This window comes from Myotis daubentonii, chromosome 15 (assembly GCF_963259705.1).
Source record: "Myotis daubentonii chromosome 15, mMyoDau2.1, whole genome shotgun sequence".
NCBI classification, from domain to species: Eukaryota; Metazoa; Chordata; class Mammalia; order Chiroptera; family Vespertilionidae; genus Myotis; species Myotis daubentonii.
The window spans coordinates 57,786,771-57,809,317 of NC_081854.1; the positions used below are offsets into that span (position 1 = coordinate 57,786,771).

General features: G+C 63.7%; 1 protein-coding gene and 1 long non-coding RNA gene across 2 annotated transcripts; one reads left to right on the plus strand and one right to left on the minus strand.

Annotated features, from left to right (window-relative positions):
- The first annotated feature begins 347 nt into the window (after nt 1–347).
- On the plus strand, nt 348–3,274 carry LOC132217624 (uncharacterized). The gene is made up of 2 exons (XR_009448931.1): nt 348–1,948; nt 2,299–3,274. It is a non-coding gene; the product is annotated as an uncharacterized LOC132217624 (long non-coding RNA).
- GPT2 (glutamic--pyruvic transaminase 2) lies at nt 2,755–22,219 on the minus strand. Its single transcript, XM_059668127.1, has 12 exons — nt 22,066–22,219; nt 21,604–21,867; nt 15,325–15,414; nt 14,874–14,982; nt 12,356–12,486; nt 11,624–11,867; nt 9,841–9,920; nt 9,265–9,401; nt 7,871–8,045; nt 6,596–6,751; nt 6,033–6,145; nt 2,755–4,768 (listed from the first exon to the last, which is right to left on the minus strand). The coding sequence occupies exons 2-12, from the start codon at nt 21,844–21,846 to the stop codon at nt 4,678–4,680; spliced, it is 1,569 nt and encodes a 522-aa protein (XP_059524110.1). The 5' UTR covers nt 21,847–21,867; nt 22,066–22,219; the 3' UTR covers nt 2,755–4,677.
- Between the last annotated feature and the right edge of the window lie 328 nt (nt 22,220–22,547).

Here is a 22,547-nt window from a genome sequence, read left to right on the forward strand (position 1 = left end):
ACAGCCAGCCTGGCGAGGCCCAGCACGGCAGTTTTGTATCCGAATTCCTTCCCCACGCACCACCTGACGCGTAAGAAACGGTGGCGATACAGGTCGTCACCTCCCCAATAAAGGGTTACAGGCAGCGGTTCGGTGTGGCCTTTCTGTGCAGGTGGCTGTGACCAAACCACACGGAAGCGGGTGGTGGGCGGCGTTCGGATCTGTTCTTCCCCGCAGTCGTCTGCTCTGCAGAGCGCCTCCCGGCAGGAGTGCTACCGCAAACACCATTCAATCGGCCCTTTCCAAGGGGTGCAGGCCGGGGCTGACGCTCTGACCACTGAGCAAACCCGGCCGGGGCCCCAATGGGCTCTGACTTGGTCCGTGTCCAGGGCTCATCCCTGACAGCACACGGCAGCACTGCCTTTCTATTGCCAGGTCACTCCTGGCACCGCTCGCCGGCCGGTGGGCACGAGTCTTCCCGTGGGGGATCATGCTATGAACATTCACATACAGAGTTTTGTGTGGACGTCTTTCCAGCTCTGGGCAGATGCCGAGGAGTGAAGTGACTGGTTCCCATGGTAACCTTTTAATCCTTTGCCAGACTGCTAAAACAGGCCGCCCCATCTTACAATCCTACCAGCAGAGGAGAGAACTCGTTTTCCACAACTGCAGCGTGGACCCGTCTCATGACAGCCTCCGCGGTGGGGGTGAGGGGTTCAGATCTGCATTTGCCTGGTGACGAATGCTGCGCATCTTGCCATGCGCTCACCGGCCAGTGTGTGCCGTGGGAGCAGCGTCTGTTCACAGCCTCCGCCCATGTCACTCAGGCTGTCTCAGTGTTCAACTTCCTCTGTCTCAGTGTTCACGTGTCACCTCCCGCCCTGCCAGCGCCCCCGTTCACCAGCAAGTATGCGGTAGGAAGGCTTCCAGAGAAGCCACGGGCCAGGAAGTGATGAAGAAAGGGTCCCAGGTCAAGATCAACCCAAGGCCCACACTCCAAGGACGGGCCCCACGACCTGCCATCAGCCTGGGAAAGCTGTCCCTTCTCCACGCTTCCAGCACAAGGCCTGGGGGCGGGGGGGTGTCCCAGCGGCCTGGTGTCCGTTAGCGCCATCCTTGAACCCGTCGCCGGGGTCAGGCTCACTGGGCCTGGATCCCATGCCCAGCCGTTCTCACCTCAGTGAGGTGGCCTGGGCAGTGCCCGCGTTTCCGTTTCCGTTTCCAGGTAGAGCAAGGATGTCAAACTCAAAGGCTAACACGGGCCAAATAAACGCGTTTGACATGCTGAGATGGAGGGCTTTGTGTTGGAAGGGGTCACGTCTTAGGTGTTTGAGAGACATCCATTGTCAGTGTGGGAGGAGCGGGGAGAGGGTGCTGCCTTTCGTCCTGGCCCTGGGGCCTCTGCCCTTTCCCACTGCGCGCTCTCTCTCTATATATATATGTTAGAAGCCCAGCACGTGAAATCGCGTGGCCCCGCCCACCCATGCCGGTCTTCGGTCGTTACAAAGATTTCAGAGAGGAAGGGCGAGTGAGAGACAGAAACATCAATGATGAGAGAGAACCACTGATCGGCTGCCCCCTGCACCCCCACACTGGGGATCGAGCCCGGAACCCGGGCATGTGCCCTGACTGGGAATTGAACTGTGACCTCCTGGTTCATGGGTCCACCCTCAACCACTGAGCCTCACCGGCTGGGCCCTCTCTGACCAGCGGGAATGTTGGGAGCCGCCCTCGAGCCCCCTTCCTGACATGTGGGCAGCAGCGGGCCGGAGCCACCTCTGGGGTAAGTCAGCTGTTGAGTACCTCCGTTTCCTTCCCTGCAGCTGGGGATGGAGTGGCACAGAGCTCTCACAGCCGGTCACGGCCAGAATAACCACCAGGCTGCGTGCAAAGCGAGAACGTACCAGGAGGAACGGCCTGACCGCGAAAACCTGCCCAGCCAGTAACGCAGCCAGGAACGCCGACGCAAGTAGGTTCTCCTGACGGCACCCGTGTGCATGTCCACCCTCTCCCACCGCACTGCAGTCTGGAGTCACATAATTGGCCTCGTGCGCAACGTCTAGTCAGCCCACACCCGGATGGCTCAGTTGGTTAGAGCATCAAACGATACACCAAGGTTGCAGGTTCGATCCCCGGTCAGGGCCCAGACAAGAATCAATGAGTGCATAAATAGGTGGAACGATAAGTCAATGTTTCTCTCCCTTCCTCTCTCTAAAATCAATAAAGAGGAAAAAAATTAAAATAAACGAATAAGTTACTGCTGGCGGGGATCCCATTGGTACTTAAACCTTTTTTATCTGGAAACTCCCTTCCCCCTAGGGACAGGGTGGCCGTGCACAAGATCAACACAAGGATGTCCGCGGAGAGACGGACTGTGATTGTGAGTGGACGTTACCTGAACACCCCATCACATCTCATCGCATCCATTCGATGCCCGGTATGTAGTCGTTACAAAACAATGTTGTAAACTGTTTTATGGCATGTTAATTACGTAACAGAAAATGCATCTGATGTGCTGATCAGTGTTAAGACACGTGCCTCCCTCGCTGTGCCGAGAGCAGGCACACCGAGTCGAAAATGATGACGTCCTCTGCGTTCAAGGTTTGCGGTTGCTTAAATGTTTTCATTACGAAAATATACACAAAAGTCAAATAGAATGAGGCTCTGTGCACCCATTGCCGCAGTATTTGGGGAAACGCTCACTGTGCTGGGAATACGCTGCCGAGCGAGGATGTCCGCTGAGTGTGAAATCTACACAAGGACGTGAAGCCGGGACCGTTTTTGACACAAAGTGTTTTATTTTGAAATTCCCAGCAGAGCTCTCGTCCTCAGTGCCTTGCTCAGGAGACGCCTGTGAGAATTCAGACTGGAACGGGGGCAGACAGGCCTGTCGCCCCTCCCGCAAATCCATACCTGGGGACGCGCAGCCTGGCCCCCAGACCCCCGACCTGCGGGTCTAAATGGACAGAAAACCTCACGGGTGTGGATTTACAGTGTGGCCCCAAATGGCCAATGTCTCTCTCTGGTGGCGCCCAAACCAGACACCAGGATGGAAGCTAGGAGACGAGATCGCGCGTGACCGTGACCGGCGCTCCCACCCCGTGCCCCTTGCTAGGCCTGCATTCACTGTTTACAGGCAAACCAAGTGTATGTGGCGGCATCGTTAAAAACCATGTAAACATTGCAAAGACGTCAGGGGTTACTTAGAATCCGAAGAGATATATATATAAAAAAACTACTGGGCTTGTGAAGACTACAAATACCAGCCCTCCCTCCGCCCCTGAAAAAAGCAGTTGTTACAAAAATATAAAAAATAGACCCGCCTCTGCTCATCCTGGTTCCGGACCATGCCAGAGCCCCGGCAACGTGGAGCTTTTTAAGGAAAGCCGCCTTCCCAGAGACCCTGTTCCTCGAGGCTGTGGCTGCCTTTTTCTCGGGGCCGCAGGGAGTTCGCCCTGGAAACGAGCCCCCGGGGCTGCTTTCCAGGCTCAGATTCTCAATCCAGCTGCTTCCTTTTCCCCTGGGGACGTGCTGGGTCCCCAGACTCCTGTGCTGGCCTCGGCTCGCTCCCTGCCCCCTGGGGAGGCGGGGTGGGAGGGGGCACGCCTGCCCCAGCCAGGTGTGCTAAGCCAGGGAGGCTCCGGCAAGAGGGGGGTGCCCCACCCCCAGCCTGGGGAGGTGACAGGTGCTGCGGCCCCCTGGCTGGCAAACACTGCGGGAAGTGAAGCACTTTTACGCACTTCAGATCGACCGCACGGCAGGCGCGTCGGCCAGTTCATGGGCAGGAAGTGGGCCAAACGCAGTTTGCAAGGGCTCAGCGGACGCCTTGGAGACGGGGTGACTGGCCAGTGCTGGAGGAGGCTCGGGCACCAGGACTGGGCCACTGTCTCACTGTTCCTGCTCTCGCCAGCAGAGGGCAGTGTGTGCCAAGGCTCAACCGGGCCCTGGGAGAGAACCATTGTTGGGGAAAAGCAGGATGGATCCCCTCACCAGGAGGCCGACTCCCCACACACGACTGGGATAGCGGGGTAGCGCTGGGCTGTTCCCCCGTCCCAGGTCCCAGCCAACCCGTCACCCCCAAAGCCTCGTGGGTGCACGGAGCCCTTGCTCCCTGGGAGCCTGGTCACCTGGCTCACACCCACTCACTCATCCCCTGCAGGACACAAGGAAAACAGTACCCACCACCACCCACCGGCATCCCCGCGACCCCTGCACCCCTGCACTGAGACGCACTGTCTGCCTCCGGCCAGAAGGGGGCGCCCCGCTGAGCCTGCAGTGGACTCCGGGCCCCCGCTGGGGGCTGGGTTCTGCACCAAGGGTTTTATTTCACAGATCACGTGGCGGTTGGGATGTCCAGTCCTCCCCGGGGTTCAGCCCTGCACTTCCAGCCTCTTGTTCCTCGGAGCAGCCTCGCACCCCGATGAGCCCCGGGAGCAGCGGCAGCAGGTCCAGACGCGCCCCCCACGGGCGGGCCACATCCCCTCGACTTTGGTTGCATCAAAAAACAAGAAGAGAAACAGGGTTTCTGGGACATCCCCATTCACATCGGCTCGGGAGAGACGTGCTCCCCACATCAAGGCACAAAGAAGGAGGCCTCTGGGGCAGGACAGCGGTGTCAGCGACTGGTGGCCCTGGCGGGGCCTGAGGCAGGTCACTGGGAGGGGTTCAGTGGGGGCGTCGAGGAGGCAGCCCGGGGCCTCAGGCGAACTCCCCGAGGAACTGGATGTGGAAGTCCTTCACCCTCTGCAGCACCGTCTTCAGCTTCTCCACGGGAGGGAGGATGGTCATCCTGGGGGGAGAGCAGCGTCAGCCTGGCCGCCGGCCGCCCGCAGGGGCAGGGGCAGAGGGCAGAGGGCAGAGGGCAGAGGCGCGAACCCCGCAGCTCCGGCCCCCCACCTGCCGCTGGGGCACCAGGAGGAGCGGGCCAGCTGCTCTGTCCACAGCCAGGGCTCCAGCCCCGACAGCAGCTGGCACGGCACCCAGCTCTGTTGAACCACTATCTCCGCCCCCCCCCCCCCCCGCACCCCCCTCCCGCCAGTTCCGATACTGCTTTTATCTTTCAAAACTTTTTATTATTATTATTGATTTCATAGAGAAACATCAATGATGAGAGAGAATCATGGATCGGCTGCCTCCTGCACGCCCCACACCGGGGATGGAGCCCGCAACCCGGGCCTGTGCCCTGACCGGGAATCGAACTGTGACCTCCTGGTTCCTAGGTCAGCCCTCACTCACTGAGCCGCACCGGCCGCGCTCATACAATGTTCACCCAGGTGACACATGCAAACAAAAGCCACAGCCAGGGCCGCATTAGGCCCAGCAGCCCGGCCACCGTGGCAGACGGCATGTGGACACGGGCGGCGTGCAGACCTCCGGGAGCGGACTCACATCTCCCACGGATACAGACACCCACTCCCCCAGAGGGGCCTCTAAGTCTCCACCCGCGGTCTCTTCCAGGGAGACGGCAGAGGAGCTCCCACACCCTCCAGCCCTGGCGGCCCAGGTGAGCCTAGCGCGAGGGGGAGTGGCCAGCCATCGTGTTTGTCCACGGGGCACGCTGCCCATGACCTTGACTGGCCCAGGTGCTAACTGAGCTCAGGACGGTTCTTTCTTCAGTGTCTGACCAGGGGACAGCTGAGGGCCTGGCCTCTGGGGAACCTAGGGCGGGGAGCGGCTCCAGCGCGCTCAGCCCGAGGGCCCATCACGCGGGGCCGCTGGGAACCTTGCGCTCGGATGCGGGACCTCAGCAGGCCTGTGGGGCAGCGGACGGCACCGCTGAGCACCGATGCTCGATGCGGCCGCCGTGGGGTGAACAGGGACAGGGACTGAAGTCAGCCACCAGCGGGAGCGTCCCAGACGGTAGGCGCCGGGTGGAGGCAGCGAAGGGGCGGGAGGGACGGCCCAGGAGCGACCCTGGCACAGGGCGGGGGGCTCAGGGGGCTCTGCAGGACAGTGGGGGTGCGGGGGGGGGGGGGGTAGCCCAGGGAGGCCGGGCTGCACGTGTCTGTCCCTGCAGCCAGGCTCTGCTGGGCGCTCGGGAGCCCAGGTGGTACCTGAAGTGGTAGGTGCCTTCCCGCTGCCCGAAGCCACTGCCGGGCACCACGCAGACGCCCGTCTCCTCCAGGAGCTTCATGCAGTAGAACATGTCGGGGGCCATGTTGTGGGCCTGCGGGGACAGGGGGCCTCGGTTCACCCGGCTTGGCACCAATGCCACCGGAAACACCAGCAAACAATAGGATCGGAGGTTCCTTCCCGTGGCCAGGGCCTCCCCACCCCCCGCCATCTGAGGCCCGGCCAGACGCTGGGTGCTGCGTGGCTGGCGCAGGGAGCAAGGGCCCGGGGGAGGTTGGAGGGCGGAAACACTTGATCCTCCAAGTAGGGCCTGTGGCACCGCCTGAGAACGGTTAGAAGCGGATCTCGGGCCCTCCCGGCTTCCTGAACCCGAACCGGAATGTGACAAGTGTGCGGAGGGAGGCTTGCCGCCTCCCACTGGGCCCAGACCAGCACCCCGCCAGCCCGCACAGCAAGCAGGGCTGGGCCTCGGGCGTCGCCTTCACCCCAAGGGCCCACGGGGCGCAGAGCCCAGGCCAGGAGCAGCCCCCGCCCGGCGCCCCACCTGCGCAGCCTCCACGGCTCTGGAGGGCAGGACGATCCGGGGGAAGGCGTACATGGCGCCCTGCAGGGGGTTGCAGCGGATCCCCGGGACCTGGTTGAACAGGTCTTCTGTCAGCTTCGCTTTCTCGGCCAGGTTACTCAGGACGGACTCCTTCTCCTGACGGGGCAGAGAGCGGGAGTCAGCACCGCGCGGCTGCAGCCCGGAAACGGCCCTTCCTCGCCAGGGCCGGGCAGACGGGAGGGCGAGCCTGCCTGCGTGAGCACCGCCGGGTACCGTCACTTGCTATTGAAAGGGTCCGAATGGCCCGGCTGCGTGGCTCAGCGGCTGAGCATCGACCTATGACCCAGGAGGTCAGGGTTCGATTCCCGGTCAGGGCACAGGCCCGGGTTTCGGGCTCCATCCCCAGTGTGGGGCGTGCAGGAGGCAGCCAATCCATGATTCTCTCTCATCATTGATGTTTCTGTGATGTTTCCGTCTCTCTCTCCCTCCCCCTTCTTCTCTGCAATCAATGAAAATATGTATATTTTAAAAGGGTCTGCATGGACCACTTTAAGCGCGGAGGATGTCTGCTGAGGCCAGAGGCAGGCCCGTGGCCCAGAGTCACTGCTGCCCACCCCCCTGGGAGTTTAGGAACAAAATCCCCGGGCTCTCAGGACACAGTCCTTCTTCTCTGGGTGCCCATCCGCGGGGCCCACGGGGGAGGGAGAGGAAAGAGGCGGCCACCTCCACCCCAACACCCGCCTGCCGCCCCCTCAGGCCTCGCCTCCTGTGGGCGTGTCCCCCGGAGACCATGCCCTGAGCACCTGTGGCCCTGGCGGGGGCAGGGGCGGGGGCGTAGACAGGCCCGGGACCCGCACTCACCCTGAGGAACCACGCGTGACCCCCGGAGAACATGCCCTGAGCACCTGGGGCCCTGGCGGGGGCAGGGGCGGGGGCGGAGACAGGCCCGGGACCCGCACTCACCCTGAGGAACCACGCGTGTCCCCCGAAGACCATGCCCTGAGCACCTGGGGCCCTGGCGGGGGCAGGGGCGGGGGCGGAGACAGGCCCGGGACCCGCACTCACCCTGAGGAACCACGCGTGTCCCCCGGAGACCATGCCCTGAGCACCTGGGGCCCTGGCGGGGGCAGGGGCGGGGGCGGAGACAGGCCCGGGACCCGCACTCACCCTGAGGAACCACGCGTGTCCCCCGGAGAACATGCCCTGAGCACCTGGGGCCCTGGCGGGGGCAGGGGCGGGGGCGGGGGCGGAGACAGGCCCGGGACCCGCACTCACCCTGAGGAACTGCTCGAAGGACTCCTCCCCGGGCACCGGGGGGTTCACCATGATGTCCATGGCGGCCTGCCCCGACACGGGCGGGCACAGGCGCACCGACAGCAGCTTCACCAGCTGGCCTTTGATCTCGGGGTGCAGGTTGATCACCTCCATGTAGCCTCCCCGGTAGCCACACCTGCAGGGAGGGGGGGCAGGAGACGCACTGAGTGCCGTCCACCAGCCGGAAGCTTCCGGGGCTGTCCCTGGAGCTCCTGCCCGGGAACGCGATGGGAAGGGACATGGGCGCGCTCATGACCTCTGACGAGGAACGAGCACGCTCTCTCTCGCTGAGGTGGAGGCGCTGGGGCGGCAGCCTCTGGACCCACATGCCGGGAGGGCAGGGCCGGCCCCCCGCCCTTGAGTGGCCTTGTGGCGTGCAGCCTGCCCTGGGACTGTTATGTCACAGACACACGCTTTCATCTTGGCTGAGCCGCTGTATTTTGGGGCCTCTTTGTTACAACAGCTGAGCCTGAACCCCAACTAATACACTAGCCTCGTTCCAGAGGGGCCCGATTCAGGCCTGGCACCCCCTGCCCAGGGGGAAGGTCATCCCCGGGGCATCGGCCTGAGGACATTTGCTGGGCGTTTCGCTGCCTGAAAACAGAGTCAGCCCACGGGAGGGCAGCGCTGAGAGCACTGGAGGAGGAAGGCAGCACAGTCCCCTGGCGCCTCCCGCCGGGCCAGCCCTCCTCCTGCTGCGCCGAGGGACCAGGTTCTGTGACTTCGCCCTAGCGGAGCCAGACGACACAGGGTCGGGTCCTGTGCAGATACGCTGAGATGTACGAGTTTAAATAAACCGCGACCTTTCAGAACGAGGCCTGCCCATCGGGGCATCTTCTGGGGCCTGGCCGCCCCACCCCCTCGGGACCGACTGACAAACGCAGACTAGTGACCAGACAAACGCAGGCACCGAGGCAGGAACTGGGCCCCTTCCTCGCTGCACCCGCACCCTCCACCTCAGAGCCCGGCGTGACAACACCCCGTCCAACGTTCTCAGAATCCCTGGCGAAGATGCTTCCCGTCTGACCCCGGGACCGGACTCCCCACGTCCCAGCAAGGTTTCCTTCCATCTGCCCTCAGGCCTGGCCTGGCTGCAGACACACCCTGCACCAGGCTGTCCCCGCACCTGGCTGTCCCCGCACCGGACTGTCCCCGCACCGGGCTGTCCCCGCACCGGGCTGTCCCCGCACCTGGCTGTCCCCGCACCAGGCTGTCCCCGCACCAGGCTGCCCCCCGTGTGGCCTTTCTGGCGTCTCAGATCAGCAGAGGTCGTGGTTAGGGAGCCCTCACTGTCGGGGGTTTGACGGGGGCAGGGCAGCGGGAGGCAGGGAGGTGGGGGGGGGGGGGGCACGTACTCGCCCATGTAGCCCTTGGAGGTGGAGTGGAAGGAGGCGAGCTCCACGTTGCTGGAGAACTCGGGCCCCATCTCCGACAGCACCTTCTTGAAGGAGTGGAACCTGCAGTCCGCGGAGTACACGTTGTCCTGGTACACCTGCGGGACAGGGCGCGGATCGGCTGCTTCCGGGACCAGCAGCGCGGCCCCCGGAACCTTCCAGAAGGAGAGGCCTCGGGCCACAGGAACCCCACCCGGCCTCCAGATCTCCTTCCCGCCTCGTGTGACCAGTGACGCGACGGAGGACCCCAGCCCGGGCAGGGGCACCCGGGAGTGTGAGGTTCCTTCCTTCCAAAGTTGGTGACGCGAGCAGTTCCCAGGCCTGTCCCGGCCCCTCGCACCTGCGCCCCAGGAGAGCGGGACCGCCCCCTGCACCGTGGCCCCTCGCACCTGCGCCCCAGGAGAGCGGGACCCCCCCCTGCACCGTGGCCCCTCGCACCTGCGCCCCAGGAGAGCGAGACCCCCCCGCGCCGTGACCCCTCACACCTGCGCCCCAGGAGAGCGGGACCCCCGCCACCGGCGGGGCAGCGGCTCGTACCTCGTCCGCCAGGAGGAAGAGCTTCTCCTCCCACGCGAAGCGGATCACGTCCTCTATGCACTTCCTGCTCTGCACCTGGCCTGGAACCAACAGCCAGAACGCAGGTCGTGCTGGTTAGAGTGCCCCCAAGTAAGAGCTCCCCCAGAGACGCGGGCGTCACACCTGTTCCCTGTGACCGCGAGGGCCACCCCCCTCGTGGCTGTGCCTGATGGGGTGCAATACACACAGACGTGTATGCACATCCATGATCTGTACGGACGCATGTACCCGATGCCAAGCCGTAGGTCGCGTATGTTACCTTTCTGTCACAAAGAAACATACCGACACCTTGTCTGTGCAGGAACATCAGGAATGTGCCCGAAAAGGACAGAGCTGAGCCTCCTGAGGGCGCGGTGGGACTCAGCCGGTACTTTGGCATTGAACTGTCTCAGCAATGAAGCAGTGCCATGGCGAAGGACCACTAGTGTCCGGCCAAGCAAGGGCTCACCAGGCTTCCTTGAAGCAAGCCCAGGGTTCTGGGATTCGGGGGGTGGGTGTGGGGGGGCAGCACCCCTGGGTGCTCCAGGTGGGTTTCTAGCTGCCACGCCCCATCTCCCAGTAGCTGCCTGCATTTCACACACTCAGACCCCAGAGAGCACAGGGGGCCCTGCCTGCTCATCAAGTTACTCCTTGTAAAACCTGCTCACGGTCACATGCACTCACACAGTAAGAAACGGTTATTTCTTCCCAGGCAGCCAGGTGCACATGGACCCCCTCTCACCCGCACAGGGAAGGCGGGGGGACGCCCTGGGACGCAGCAGGACTTGCAGCCCCGAGGGAGGGACCGGCTGGCTGGGAGCGTGTTGGAAATGCAAATTAGCCCAGCCCAGCCCAGCCAATCAGAGCAGAGCGCCTGGGCATGGGGGCCAGTGGCTGGTTTCCTTGAGACGCTGCTCAGAATACTGATGCCCCCAAGACTCTGGGGTGCAGCCTGGCCTGGATTTTAGAAAGCCCCCTTGGTGATTCTAAGGTTCAGCGCGGATGGAGGAGCCGCTCCGGCCAGAACATTCTCCCCACTCCGGGAGCCGGAGCAGACACACCGGGACAGCCGGCCGCCCGGTGTCGGAGCTGCAGGGTTGACGTGGCCCGAGCAGCTTTTGTCCCCAAGCAGCAGGCGCCACCATGAACTCCAGGCGTCTGCGGCCCTGACCCAGTTCATCTCAACCCGGGAGAGGGAGCCCTCGTCCTCGGCACCCGGGCGCATCCTAATCGCAGCCCAGAGACCAAAACGGCAGGACTGTGCTTTCTGCTTTTTAAGAAAATTATGCAAAATCAGGAGTGATTTTCAGCTTGTTGGAAACAGTTCTTGCTTTTGTTTTTATGTGGCATTTCCTGTTCAGGCCTCCAGGTCCAGGGCAATAGCGCCTCCAAGAAACACAAAAACACCCCCCCAGCGTTTTTCAGAAAAACAGCCCGAGCCCCACGCTGAAGGCTGCGGCACAGGAACCTCGAGGAGGAGGAGGTTGCAAATGCAAGAACAGGAGAAAAACCGGCCGGAGCAATAGCACAGCCCCGCCCAGGGGAAGGCACACCCGGCGTGCGGCGAATTGTCGGCTTATGCTGCGAATCTGGACCCTGGACCGGGGTCTGGAAAGCGGGAGCAAACGGGACTTCGCGTCACTCCTTAACTCCTCAAGGCCCAGACGCAGGCTCCAGCCCCGCTCACACCTCCCCTCCCCCGCCCCCGCCCCCCCCCCGGCCACCCCCCCCCCCCCCGCCCCGCAAGGAAGGAGGAGCAGCACACCTGTGGGGTTCCCGGGGTTGATGATGCACAGCACCTTGGGGTCGCAGTGCTCCTTGGCCTCCCGCACGGCCCGCCGCAGCTCCTGCACGTTCAGGGCCCAGCAGTTGTCCTCGTCCAGGTAGTAGTTGACCTGCACGGCGCCCAGCTCGGAGAGGACGGCCGAGTAGAGGGGGTACTGCGGGATGGGGATCATCACCCCCGTCCGCGACTTGCCGCCCCCGGAAACCAGGATCTTCAGGATCGTCTGCAACGGAGACAAATCGCATCGTCCAGGGCCACCGCCGCTGACAGCAGATGAGCCAGGGCCCCCGGCCCAGCCTCCCCCCAGCCGCCCCGGGGACGGGGCTGCCTCACTTCCTGAGCCTCACTGTCCTCATCTGTAAAGTGGGGTCTGCCGTAGGAATAAGCAAGATCAAGTGTTCTCATGTTCCCGGCACCGTGCCCGGCAGAGGAGGTACGCGGTTCGAGCCGGGTCAGAGAAAGGGCCACGTCGCCAGAAACGGGGGCTCCCCGAGGGCCCCAGGGTCCCTCCCCCGCTGGACCTGCTGCTGTGGGCTCTGCGGGAAACCGAGCTGCAGCACCTCGGGCTCCTGAAGATGGAACAAGGTAAGGACCGCAGCTCCCGGGGTGGGGAGAGAGCAGGGCCCACGGGGCCCACGCGCTTGCCCCTCACATGCCAGGCTGCCCTTCGGGCCGAGCAGGGGCTCACCGCCAGCCCCCCCCCCCACGTACGGTGATGCCGTCGCTGGCGCCGGTGGTCAGGTAGATGTTGTCGGGGTCCGCAGGCACGCCGTCCCGCCGGGTGATGTAGGCGGCCACGTCCTCGCGGATGCAGTTAACGCCCTGGCTGGCGCTGTAAGACCCTGTGAGGCGCCCAGCGACTCAGTGACCAGGGCCGCGGCCATGTCCCCACACGCCATTAACAGGGGAGGGGTTCGGGGGGGCCCGGTGGGGCCCCACTCCCGCTGCCCTAAGCTCCGGATCGTGGCGAGCTGTTGAGCCACCTACCTGGGCCTCAGCCACCCACTAACCTACCCACCCACCCTCTGTTCTCCCACCCCCCAGCCACCCACACATCCACCCCATATTCGCTGAAACCTTGGCTTCTAACCAGTGAAATGGTGCCCGTACCTGGGTCACCTGCCCCCTGGGGTTTAAACGCAGCCTGTGACAGTATCAGTCATGACAGCTGGGATTGCTATGTTTTTAAAAAATATATTCGTATTGATTTCAGGGAGAGGGAGAGAGAAACATCAATGATGAGAGAGTCACTGATGGCTGCCTCCTGCACGCCCCACACTGGGGACCGAGCCCACAACCCGGGCCTGTGCCCTGACCGGGAATCGAACCCGTGACTTCCAGGTTCATAGGTCAATGCTCAACCCCTGAGCCACGCCGGCCGGGCTGGGATTGCTGTTTTAGCGCCAGTGCCTACACGTGGTCCGCCGAGCTGGACAATGTGCCACCCACAGTGCACCGCCTGCCCACCCAGGGGTCCGCAGCCCTGACCAAAACCAAGCCCAGGTCCCGGGGCTGCTGGGCATCAGCCCTCCCCCCACCCCATTGAGGGTCAGAATCGGGGTCACCCTCTACACGCAGTCAGACAGGCAAAGCGCGTTTCCCATGCCGGGCGTTGGCGCTATGGCGACGGCTCGGGGTGTCGACTGGGAGGCGACAGAAGGTTGCCGTCTTCCTGCCCCCGGCTCCCCCGCCCCCCGAATTCCCAGGCCCTCGTCTGCTGGCCGCCCCGGCTCCTCAGACCTCCTGGCCTTTGCCTTTAGGTCTCGTCATGCTCCCACCCACGCGGAGCCCCCAAAGCTCCCACCTGGTCCCTGCGGGTCTGTCCTGAAGCCACTGCCCCCCCAGCCCGTCCGGCCTAATTCCTCTGTGGCTTCGCTCTGTGCGGGGAACCCGGGCCGCTCCCCGTGCTGAGTCCTGGGGGGCGGGGAACACGGCCGCTTCTCCGTGCCTCTCCACCCGAGCACCTGCCCCCCCCGGGGCCCCCCACACTCCTCACCCCGAGGGGCCACCTCGCAGGACCGGCCCGGCAGGTGAGCACAGGGCTCTGCATAAAGGGACAGAGTCCAGGGGGAGCGGAGGGCGGGCAGAGGACAGAGGCCGAGGTGGCTGCGCCCTGCGGGGCGAGCGCGAGCATCCCTGTCCCACTTTCCGGAACATTCGGGCACGCGTCCTAAAACAGCTCTAAGAGCAACTGTGTTCCCCCCGGGGCTACAGAGGGAAGCCAACCCCCTGCGCAGGCGCTGGGCAAGGAATGGGGCAAAATACACAGAAAACAACAGGAGATGGGAACAGAGGCCGAGGCCCTTCTCCGCAGGGAAGGGAGAGAGACTGTTATTTCCACATCACGGGGCCTGGCTCTGGGGAGGAGGCAGGGCCGGGCAGGGCTGGGCAGGGCAGGGCCGGGCAGGCCAGGGCCGGGCAGGCCAGGGCCAGGCTGGGCAGGGCAGGGCCGGGCAGGCCAGGGCCGGGCAGGCCAGGGCCAGGCTGGGCAGGGCAGGGCAGGGCTCCCAGCAGAGAGACCCTTAGGCCTGGAGATGGGAACAATGAAGTGTGTGTGGAGGGGGGGGGGGGGCAGTGGGAACCATGGAAGCTGCCAAAAGGGGGGCCGAGGCCTGTGGCCGCGCTATCCTTCCCCAAGGACGGACCGCCAGCCCCCAGGCCATGCCGGACGAGCAGGGGGCACTGAGCCTCCATCCGCCCCCTCCTGTGGCTGAGGCCAGGCGCTGGTTAAACTGTCGGCTGAGCTGCTGAAACCCGGTTTGGCTCAGTGGATAGAGCGTCGGCCTGCGGACTGAAAGGTCCCAGGTTCGATTCGGGTCAAGGGCACGTACCTGGGTTGCAGGCACATCCCCAGTGGGGAGGTGTGCAGGAGGCAGCTGATCGATGTTTCTCTCTCATCGATATTTCTAGCTCTCTATCCCTCTCCCTTCCTCTCTGTGGAAGGTCAATAAAATATATTTAAAAAAAAAAAAAACTGTCGGCTGAGGGAGGGCTGTGTCCACGTGGGCTCCCAAGGCTCACCCCAAATCCAGCCGAGGCGGGTGGGGGACCTCCAGCCTGCCCATCCACCACAAGCTGGCCTGTACCCCATCGGCCCGCAAACAGGAGGCTCACAGCCGGACCACAAGAGGGCCCAGCCACCCCCCATGCTCACTCCGGCGCACACCCCTCGGCCGGCCCAGAACACTCGTTCACTGCCCCTCGCCTGCGGGCCCTGCAGGGGCCTCACCCAGGCTGTTGCCGCCGCAGGCCTGCAGGATCCGCCGGGCTCGCTTCTTGGCGTCTTCCGGGAAGCTGGGGCTGTCCAACAGGTTTGGGTAGGTGCACAGCGCCATCACCTGGGGAGGGGGCGCTCGGTGACCTGGGCCGCCACGGGGGAGCCGGGACAGGAGGCTGCTGCTCAGCCCCCGGCCCCGACACTGCCATACAGGCCAACGGCTTACACACCCCCGCCCCCCAGCCCCGGGCTCGGGAATTTCAGACAACCATGCAAGGGGCGGGGCTGAGGGAGAGACCCAGAGACAGTGGGCGCTGGGGGGGCTGCTGGTGCCCGCCTCGTCCTGAGGGGCTGCCAGGCAGGGAGGGAGGCAGAGGTGAGAGGAGATGGCCGGCCCTCCCAACCTGCTCCTCCTGCCCCCCTACCCCCCCCCCCCCCCCTCAGCCTCTGAGGGCCCGCTCACCTGGCGGAGGAAGGTGATTGGCTGCTGGCCCATGGCCTGGGCGTCCCCGATGTTGGCACGGATGACCTCAGTGAACGGCTTTTTGATGCCCTGAGCGGACAAAAGACAACAGCTGGTTACGAGAGCCTCTCGGATGCTGGATTCCCAAGGCTGAGCGCGAATCTCACGGACAGTTACCAGCAGCCCTATTCCAGCCTCACCAGGCGCCCGGCACAGCGCCAAGCCCGGGACCGCCTGGTCCCACTGAGCGGGCACCACCAGCCCATGAGGAAGAATTAGCATTAATCTCACTTTACGATGTGGACACTTCCCCGAGGTCACATAGCAGTAAACACAGCCCTGGGGTTTGCAGCCAGACCCACGAGCATTCTTCTTAACCACACGCTCGCCATCCCGCCCCCCCCCCCCCCCCCCCGCCTTCCCAACAGGCCACAAGGACCATCCTGTCCTGCCAGGGCCCCGGGAGGCAGCTGCAGACCACAGCCCAGGCGGCCTCAGAGCCAGGTCTGAATGAGGGAGGCCCAGGTCAGGGAGAGGACCCCGCAGCCCCTGCTCCCACCCCCAGGGCAGCCCCAGTAACCGGCCGGGGACTGCGGACGCCCCTCCCAGAAGACGCCCGTCAGCAGGGAGCGCTCAGGGTCATTCCCTGGCAACCTTGGCTTTGCAGAATGAAGAACACGGGCTGATTTTCACATCAGAAAAACAAAAACCATCGGGAAGAAGAGACTGGCTGAGGAGCAAAATCAAGGCCACGGCCAGAGCACAGAAAACAGATCCCGGAGAGCGGAGGAGCCGCCGGCCACTCAGGGGTTGGGCAACGGCCTGTGAGCCAGGAGGTTGAGGTTCGATTCCCGGTCAGGGCACATGCCCGGGTTGTGGACTCGATCCCCAGTGCGGGGCGTGCAGGAGGCAGCCGGTCCATGATTCTCTCTCATCATTGATGCTTCCATCTCTCCCTTCCTCTCTGAAATCAATAAAAATATATTTTTCTAAAAAGACAGCGAAGGAATCAGAGACCCCGGGGAGGACACCACAGGGGTGACCAGAACACGGGGTCCGGACGGAGGGCAGCGGGGACCTGGAACCGTGAGGTGCCGCCCTGCTGCCTAGCACTCCACTCAGCCTGAGAGAGTGAGAAGCAGCAACAGGTTCAAGGCTCTCCCTGGGCAGCTGCAACGATCATCTGAGACAAACAGGGTGATCTCCCGGCAGCACCCGGACCTCATCATCTTACAAAGCTGCCAGGAGCGAGGTCCCCAGGCCCCGGTGGAGGGAGAAGGCCACGGGGCAAGGCGGTGGCGGTGCCCAGGGGTGACCGGTGGGAGGCCTGAGGCACCGCAATACACATGCTAAAGGTAGGGGGCGATCACTTTAACACTCGCCTTTCCCCCACTTCTCACAATGTGTGAACAAAAGCAACTCGAGGAAACTTTTCCTTAAAAAAAAAAAAATTTTTTTTATTGGTTTCAGAGAGGAAGGGAGAGGGAGAGAGAGAGAAACATCCACGATGAGAGGGAATCATGGATCAGCTGCCCCCTGCACGCCCCCCACTGGGGATGGAGCCCACAGTCTGGCCATGTGCCCTGACCGGAATCGAACCCTGACCTCCTGGTTCTGGTTCATAGGTGGATGCTCAACCACTGAGCCACGCCGTCCGGACAAAACTTCCCCTTTTAAAATCAATAATATACACCTTACGTAAAAAACAGTGGGCTTACGGCAGTGGTCGGCAAACTCATTAGTCAACGGAGCCAAATATCAACAGTGCAACGATTGAAATTTCTTTTGAGAGCCAAATTTTTTAAACTTAAACTATATCGGTAGGTACATTGTTATTAACTTAATTAGGGTACTCCTAAGGCTTAGGAAGAGCCACACTCAAGGGGCCAAAGAGCCACATATGGCTCGCGAGCCGCAGTTTGCCAACCACGGGCTTACGGGATGAAAGCAGCTGCCAATCAAGTGTTCCCGACCCTCCTTCCCACCCCTCAGCCCCTCCCCCATAGAAATTCTCCAGGGGCTTCTGGAGGAGGGCACCCCAGAAATGACCTTCGCAAGCAGGGCAACACATGACCTTCGCAAGCAGGGCAACACGTCTCCAAAAGCCATGTTTCTGGGGGGAAGGGGCCTCGTCATCCCCTGGTGCCCTTCTGCCGAGTCCCCGGGGCTGGCAACACGGAGAGCTGTCCCGGGGGCACGGAGAAGGAGGCACAGTGTCCCGAAGGCCAGCGGGCGTGGGCTGCCCCTGCTCCGGGACTGGGCCACGGCACTGGGCCACGGCACTGGGCCACGGGTGAGAGGAGGCCCCGGAGATCGGCTGCCCGCCTGTGGCCTCAGGGCTCATCTCGCAGGCGCAGGCGGGAGCCAAGAAGGCTGGGACGGGAGTGGCCGAGGCCACGGTGCAAAGGGACAGGCCTGACACACCCCCGGGCGCAGGCGGGGGCTCCTGGCGTGGCCCCCTTGAACGCAGGTGATCCCCATGGCGTGGGCATGGCCCATTCTTCCGCAGGGAGTCACGTTCTGGGCCGGGAACCAGCACAGCTGTGGGCGCTCGGCCAGCCCGTGCGGGGAGAATAATGCCTGGAACCGGGCCTGGGCCTGGGCCGGCCTTGCCCTCCCCAGCACGGCTCAGCCAACTAGGGCCTGGGAACACCGAGCACCTCCTTTCTCGGGCCCGGGGGCTGTGATGGATGAGTGGGGTGGAGGGGGAGCCAGCCTGCCCAGCCAAGGGCCGCCATACAGGACACTGTTCTGGGCTGACTCCGGCCCACACGGCCTCATCCAGGCCTGGCGGGCACACCAAGGCCTCCGCCTCGCCCCGGGGCCTGCCAGGCCAGCAGGCGGCGTCCCTGCCCCTCGAGCCCACGTGTCACCACCTGCACCCACCCTGCCCGGCTGCCTCGCTGTGGACACCCAGGTGAGTTCTACCCACGGGCTCCCTCCCCACCCTTCGGCCTGGGCAGCGATGGGAGCAGGTGCCGGCAGCGTGCACCGAGTGTCGGTGGGGAGGAGTTAAACAGCGTCACCTTGAGGGTCAAGGGGATCGAGTCCTGCACTACACATTTCTTTCTTTTCTTTATTTTTTGTGACCCCTCACCTGAGGGTATTTTTCCATTGGTTTTTAGAAAGGGCAGAAGAGAGGGAGGGAGGGAGGGAGACAGAAACATTGATGTGAGAGACACACGTCCATTGTCGCCTCCCACATGTGCCCCAACTGGGACCCGGGACTGAGCCTGGAATTGAACCCAGGACCCTTCAGTCCACAGGCCAACGCTCTATCCACTGAGCCAAACCGGCCGGGGCCTAATTTCCTTCTTTTAAAGTAGCCGCTAACTGGGAAGGAAATGACCCATCGATTTCACCACCTGCGCTGGCCCCCGCCTTCCAGCCTTGAAAGCCTCGGCTCTCAGCTGCTGCGGGCACAGCCTGGGGCCTCCGCCGTTACCTGTACACACCCTGATGTCGCCAGCAGTGACCGCTCTGCCCTCTGACTAGGGACGTTCTGCCCCAGCTGGGACTTAACAAACAACCCCCGCTCCCCACGCCCAACACAAGGCCGGAAGGACAGGAAGGCGAGGGACGGAGAGGAGGCTGAGGGAGGGCTGCGGGATCTTCAAACATCGCTGCCGGCAGCTTTTTTAAGTGCTGCTCCCAGCGAACACGGAACAAACAATCCCCCGCTCCCCACGCCCAGTACCAAGCCGGAAGGACAGGAAGGCGAGGGACAGACGAGCAGGAGGCCGAGGAAGGGCCGAGAGCTTCTAACTCCGCTCCCTGCAGCTGTGTTTAAAGTGCGGCCCCAGTGAACACGGACCGGGATGCGACGGCTCCTTCCCTCGGAGGTACGGCCAGGAGGAGGAACAGCCCCACGCAGATGGCAGGAGGACGATGCTCCCTTCCATGCGCACCACACTGCCCTCCGCCCTCGGCCTGAGCGTGCGCCGTGCCCACCGCAGAGGCGGGAAGGCCGGGACGCGCCGGGGGAGCCCCCCCAACGCCAACGCTGGCCCCGCGTGCAGAGCACCTGGAGACGGAGGGGTGCAGAGGCCTCGGCAGACGAGGGCTGCGAGGCTCACCCCTTACCCTCCTCCCTACACATCCTTGCCCATCCCGTCGAGAACCAAGTGGAACCGCTTATAACAAGTCCAGCTTTCATCACTACGTTCAAAGCAGAGCTGGAGAAACCAAAGCGGGGCCAAGGCGGGGGAATCCAGGGCGCTCTCAGAGGGGCGCCGCTGAAGCCGGCACAGTGCAGAGACTGTCTCCGGAATGAGGGGTTGGGGGGGCTGGGCTGGCCTGGCCGGGCTCTCTCGCCAGCACCAACAGCCAGGCGCCTGGGACCCAACAAAGGAGAAGGGACAAGCCAGCGAGGGCACTAGACACTGTAGGTGGACAGAAAGAACGGCTCAGTTCACGCAGAGGGAGGGCGTGGGGTGTGGGGCGTCTGTCCCAGAAATCAGAGCGTGTTTCTGGCTCCAGTGACCAAGAAATGTGTTCACCTGCAACCATCGCGCCATACCCCGCGGGAAACCCTTCCCGGTCCTGCACCTTCACACCCAAACTTCGCACCTTAAAAGCCTGAGCCAGCACACACGTGTCTCACCCATCTCGTCTTCCTCTGCCCAGCAACTCTCCAAACAGCACCAGCCCCTCCCCAAGTGCCCAGACCACCCCACCTCCTCCAGCCTTTGCTCACAGCCCCGCTCTCACATCTTCTGTCTGCTGAGAAGTCCCCCTGACCCTTAAAGGACTGGGGGAGGGGGCTGAGGCCCAGAGAACAGAGCGGCTGGCGGTCTGGAGGCAAAGGTAGAGTCCCTTCCTGTCCCAACCGTCCTGTCCTCGGGCACTAACACTTCCTTCAAGGAGCCTACACCCAAGTTGGTATTTAGCAAAATGCAGAGATAACCCCTGACCCCTGCCAGCTCTGGAGCCAGAGAAATCAGCTGGAAAGTGATAAACTTTGAACAATGTAACCTCAGCTGTGTGGTGACAGGGAGATTGTTATCACTCCAGCCTGCCAGGTACCAGCAAGGGGCAGGGCAGCCGTAACCTGCGTGCCCCGCCCGGCCCCACCCCGCCCACCTCCAAGTCCAGGGAGGGCCAGAAACCAGACCCCGCCAGCCTTCGCGCCAGCTTCAAACTTGGCCCTGCAGGCAGCCAGAGGGAGTCGCTGACGCTGGCTGGTCCAGCTCACGGTTTTGCGTCAGCAGAACTGGGTGTCCCGAGCGAGGTGTCTGCAGGCCAGGAGCTCATCCAGCCCCCAAAGGCCGCGTGGGAATGGGGACCGAGTGTCACGCCCGCCACGGTCTCCTGCCTGGGGACGCCTAGTGATCCACTGCCTCTGAGAGCAACATCCAGGAACCTCCCCACCCCCATTCCGGGTCAAACCATCTTGTTCAACTCTCTTCAACTCTTTTCCTACAAACCGTGGCGCGTTTACCCTGTGACATGCCCCTCCGGACGCCCCCTCACCAAGTCCACCCAGGACTGAAGTCCTACAGGACGCCAGCCACCTGGCCTGTCCGGGGGCAGAAAATCACTCCTGGGCTGTGGTCACTCTGACACGCAGCTATGAACTAAGCCAAGATCCCAGCCAGCTGGCCCCCAAGACGACGAAAGTCCCTAGCAAACCCCAAGGGCCCATCTCGACTCCCCGACAACTCACTGGGGGGTGGCTGTGTCCTCAGACAAGAACAAACTGAGGCTGCAGATCAAGGTCCCAGAGGGGGCCTCCGCGGGGAACTAACTAGGCAGGGCCCCCTCCAGCCCCTGCTCTTGTCAGGGACTCACTGTCAAGGACCCAAAAGGTCTCAGACATGGAGAGAGCAGGCTGGGGGCACAGCCCTCTCCTCCTCCCTAGCAACCGCCTTCCCACCCCCACCTCCCAGCACCCCATGGCGGCCCCTCCACTGCGCTTTCTCCAAAGGACGCATTCAGGCTTCGCACCTCTGACCTCGCCCCGGCTGGTTGTTGTCTCTCTACCCCCGCCCCCCAAGGATCTGGATTCCAGGCGAGGAAGGCAGCCCCCTAACTTGCAGCGCCAGGCACAACGCGGCTCAACAAGTGACCCGCCTCCGAGGGCCTGACTGTGCCGAGTGCGGGCACTGGTGGGTGAAGGGGTGGGAGGAGGGCATTGTCTTGTTCAAGTCAAGCCTGGCCGAAAGCCGGAGCCGCCGCGGGGGGGGGGGGGGGTCGGACGCGCGGGCCCGGGAGGAGGACAGCTGCTCCGCGCCCCCATCGCGCCCCCCAGCTCCGCGCCCCCATCGCGCCCGCGCTCACCTTCTGCAGCTCCAGCTCGATTTCGCCCGCCTTGAGCACGATGGGTCCCCGCACCGCGTACTCCACCGCCTTCACCCGCGGGTTCATGGACTCGAGCGTCAGGATGCGCTCGCGCCGGCTCCGCTCGGGCCGCACTTGGAGCACCGCCGGGGCCTCGGCGGCCGCGCTGCTCAGACATCGGCCCCAGGGGCGCGGGGTCCGGGGGCAGCAGCCCCGCCGGACCAACGCCGCCGCTCGCTGCATCGCGCACCCGCACGGAGAAACCTTGGCACAAAACAAAAAAGAAAGAAAAAACACGTCGCTCACACCCAGGCGCCTGCCCCCAAGCCCGGCCAAGCGATCGGGCTCGGGGAGCGTGTGCCCATCCCCCGGCGATCGGACCCTCCACGCGCCACCGCGGAGCCAAAGCGCCGCACAACCGGAGACTGCAAAGAATGTGCCCGGTGCATGCATGCAACGTGCCTGTCGCCGCCTGGCACCCCTCGCCGGCCGGCCCCGCTAGCGCGCGAGTGTCCAGCCGCTCTCAGGCTCCGGCGTCCACTCCCGCATCCCAGCGCCAGGCGTCCTCACCGCCAGGTCCCCCGCGCTCGCACACCCACAGCCCGCGGGCCCGCCCCGGGCTTCCCGCTGCCCCCTGGGTTTTGTAGTTCTCCAGGGTGTTTCTGGAGCATGTGTGGAGGGCTGGCTGAACTACAAGTCCCATAGTGCATCGCGATGGTCTGTCTGAGGAGGGCGGGGCGGAGGCGGGCGCTGGAGTCTGGCTCAATCCCCGGCTGAGCGGGCGGGAGTCGGGGTCTGGCTCGGCCCCCGCGGGGGCCTAGCAGGGGCTCGGCGCGTCTCAAACTTCTGTGAATGTAAAGCTATTTGCAGATTCTCCCTGGAGGCGCGTCTCCCCCAAACCCCCGACCCCTGCAAGGACGCCCGCTGAAAGGTGGTGCAGCCCT

Coding starts and splice junctions, on each gene's coding strand:
- GPT2 (XM_059668127.1), bottom strand. CDS start 21,846: ATGCAGCGAGCGGCGGCGTTGGTCCGGCGGGGCTGCTGCCCCCGGACC. Junction 15,415..21,603: donor TCGAGCTGGAGCTGCAGAAG/GTGAGCGCGGGC, acceptor TTGTCCGCTCAG/GGCATCAAAAAGCCGTTCAC. Junction 9,402..9,840: donor TCTTCCTCCTGGCGGACGAG/GTACGAGCCGCT, acceptor CCTGTCCCGCAG/GTGTACCAGGACAACGTGTA.